The sequence below is a fragment of the Cebus imitator genome, unplaced genomic scaffold (genome assembly GCF_001604975.1).
Source record: "Cebus imitator isolate Cc_AM_T3 unplaced genomic scaffold, Cebus_imitator-1.0 Scaffold204, whole genome shotgun sequence".
Classification (NCBI taxonomy): domain Eukaryota; kingdom Metazoa; phylum Chordata; class Mammalia; order Primates; family Cebidae; genus Cebus; species Cebus imitator.
Window position 1 is genome coordinate 1,874,306 of NW_016107519.1, and position 2,707 is coordinate 1,877,012.

At 43.8% G+C, this 2,707-nt stretch overlaps 1 protein-coding gene across 1 annotated transcript; it reads right to left on the reverse strand.

The window, feature by feature from the left end:
- Positions 1-2,141: 2,141 nt before the first annotated feature.
- Positions 2,142-2,536, reverse strand: LOC108317562 (60S ribosomal protein L37-like). The gene has a single exon (XM_037745589.1). The coding sequence runs from the start codon at positions 2,509-2,511 to the stop codon at positions 2,218-2,220; it is 294 nt and encodes a 97-aa protein (XP_037601517.1). The 5' UTR covers positions 2,512-2,536; the 3' UTR covers positions 2,142-2,217.
- Positions 2,537-2,707: the final 171 nt, after the last annotated feature.

A 2,707-nucleotide genomic window follows, 5' to 3' on the forward strand; every position in this document is an offset into this window, starting at 1 on the left:
CAAAGTGTTGGGATTACAGGCATGATCTTGCCAGCCAGCTGGTAGCCTTTTAAGAGGAAATTTGGAAATACAGATTAAAACCAGTCCACCCTCCAGGACTGCAGAAAAATTAATTTCTGTTGTCTAAACCACCCAGACTGTGGTATTATTATGGCAGCCCTAGCAAACTAATACCCATGATTAAGATTGCTGGGGGCTGGGCACGGTGGTTCACACTTGTACTTTCAGAGGCCGAGGCAGGAGGATGAGGGATCTGAGACCAGACTGGACAACATAACTAGATCTTGTCTCCACAAAAAATTAAAATAAAAAAAATTAGCCAGGCCTGTAGCCTCAGCTACTCGGGAGGCTGATGCAGGAGGACTGCCTGAGCCCAGGAGTTCAAGATTACAGCAACTATTACCATGCTTGTAAATTGCCACTGCACTTCAGCCTGGGCAACAGAGTGAGACTTGGTCTCAAAAAAGTTTTTCTTTAATAAAAAAATTTAAAAATAAAGATTGCCGAGCAGTGTTGAGTTCTGAGTGATTGTGATCATCAATTTCAACAGAAAGTAATAACCCGACTTATGTGATTTTTTCCAGCAGTAAGGTTGGTTTATAAACAAAGAAAAGCAAATGGTAGAGTTTATTGCAGGGAATTTTCCAATGAGTGCATTGGAGAGACCATCACTGAAGCCACTTGCATTATCCCATATAAATCATAAAACACCCTCCACCCATGCATTCCAAGCCAGAAAATTAGAAGTCATCTGATTGGTCACAAATTTATGTTAATTCTACCTTTTAACCCCCTTAAGCCTCCGCCATCCAAATTGAGTACTCAGCTGGATTATGGCACTAGCCATGTGTCCTATACCCAGTCTCTGTTAAAACAAATGCGAGTGAAGAGACCCCCCAAACAGGCTTTGTGTGAGCAACAGGGCTGTTTTTTCACCTGGGTGCAGGTGGGCTGAGTCCGAAAAGAGAGTAGGCGGAGGGTGGTGGGATAGGAGTTGGTTTTATAGGTTTGCAGGAGGCAGTGGAAAGTTACAGAAGTTACAGTTTAGGGCATTTTTTTTGCAAGCTGGGAGCAGGTCATAGGGTCTCTTTGTAACAAGGGTCAGTTACAAAGTCCAATGGCCTTATCAATTGGGGCAGGAATAAGGAACAATAGAGAATATCTCAAAGTTAAGTGGCACCACAGGCATTGATCATTTCTTCCCCTTTTCATGGTCTCCCAGTTACTTCAGATTTTCCAGGAGCTTATCTGGAGTTTCCATGCAGGTCACAGAGGTTAACATGGCATCCATGGGGCCGTCAGTCAGCTTTAAAGACCTTACAGTCTCTACCTCCACCCAGCCACTTCCATCATGCATTTCATTTTTTTTTTCTTTTCTTTCTTTCTTTTTTTTAAAATTATACTTCAAGTTCTGGGATACATGTGCAGAATGTCCAGGTTTGCTACATAGGTATACACATGCCATGGTGGTTTGCTGCATCCATCAACCTGTCATCTACATTAGGTATTTCTCCTAATGCTATCCCTCCCCTAGCCCCCCACCCTTCCACAGGTTGCAGTGTGTGATGTTCCCCTCCCTGTGTCCATGTGTTCTCGTTGCTCAACTCCCACTTACGAGTGAGAACATGCGGTGTTTGGTTTTCTGTTCCTGTGTTAGTTTGCTGAGAATGATGGCTTCCAGCTTCATCCATGTCCCTGCAAAGGACATGAACTCATCCTTTTTTATGGCTGCATAGTATTCCATGGTGTATATGTGCCACATTTCCTTTACCCAGGCTATCATTAATTGGTATTTGGGTTGGTTCCAAGTCTTTACTATTGTAAATAGTGCCGCAACAAACACACGTGTGCATGTCTTTATAGTACAATGATTTATAATCCTTTGGGTGTACACCCAATAATGGGATTGCTGGGTCAAATAGTATTTCTGGTTCTAGATCCTTGAGGAATCGCCACACTGTCTTCCACAATGGTTGAACTAATTTACACTCCCACCAACAGTGTAAAAGCATTCCTATTTCTCCACATCCTCTCCAGCATCTGTTGTTTCCTGACTTAATGATCGCCATTCTAACTGGCATAAGATTACGGTATCTCATTGTGGTTTTCATTGGCATTTCTCTAATGACCAGTGATGATGATTTTTTTTTTTTATTTTTTTTTATTTTTTTATTTTTAAAACCAGAACATTTATTGCGTGACTAATCGGTGAAATCCTTAAGATGAACTGGATGCCGCAACAGCTGCCCTCTTGGGTTTAGGTGTTGTTCCTTCACGGAATCCATGCCTGAGCCTGCGGTATACAATTTTTAGGTGCCTCATTCGACCAGTCCCGGTGGTATTTCGTCTTTTAGCCGTGGCACCCCAGTTATACTTTCTCTTGCGCTTGGCTGGGTAGCCACATTTGCCGCAGGTAGACTTCTGAAGGTGGTAGGCCTTAGAGCCACAGCGGCGGCACAACGTGTGCGTCTTATTACGACGCTTCCCAAACGATGACGTTCCCTTCGTCATATTGCTTCTGCGACCGGGACCAGAAAGACCGATGATGATTTTTTTTTATATGCTCGTTGTCCTCATAAATGTCTTATTTTGGCCGGGCGCGGTGGCTCAAGCCTGTAATCCCAGCACTTTGGGAGGCCGAGGTGGGTGGATCACGAGGTCAAGAGATCGAGACCATCCTGGTCAACATGGTGAAACCCCGTCTCTA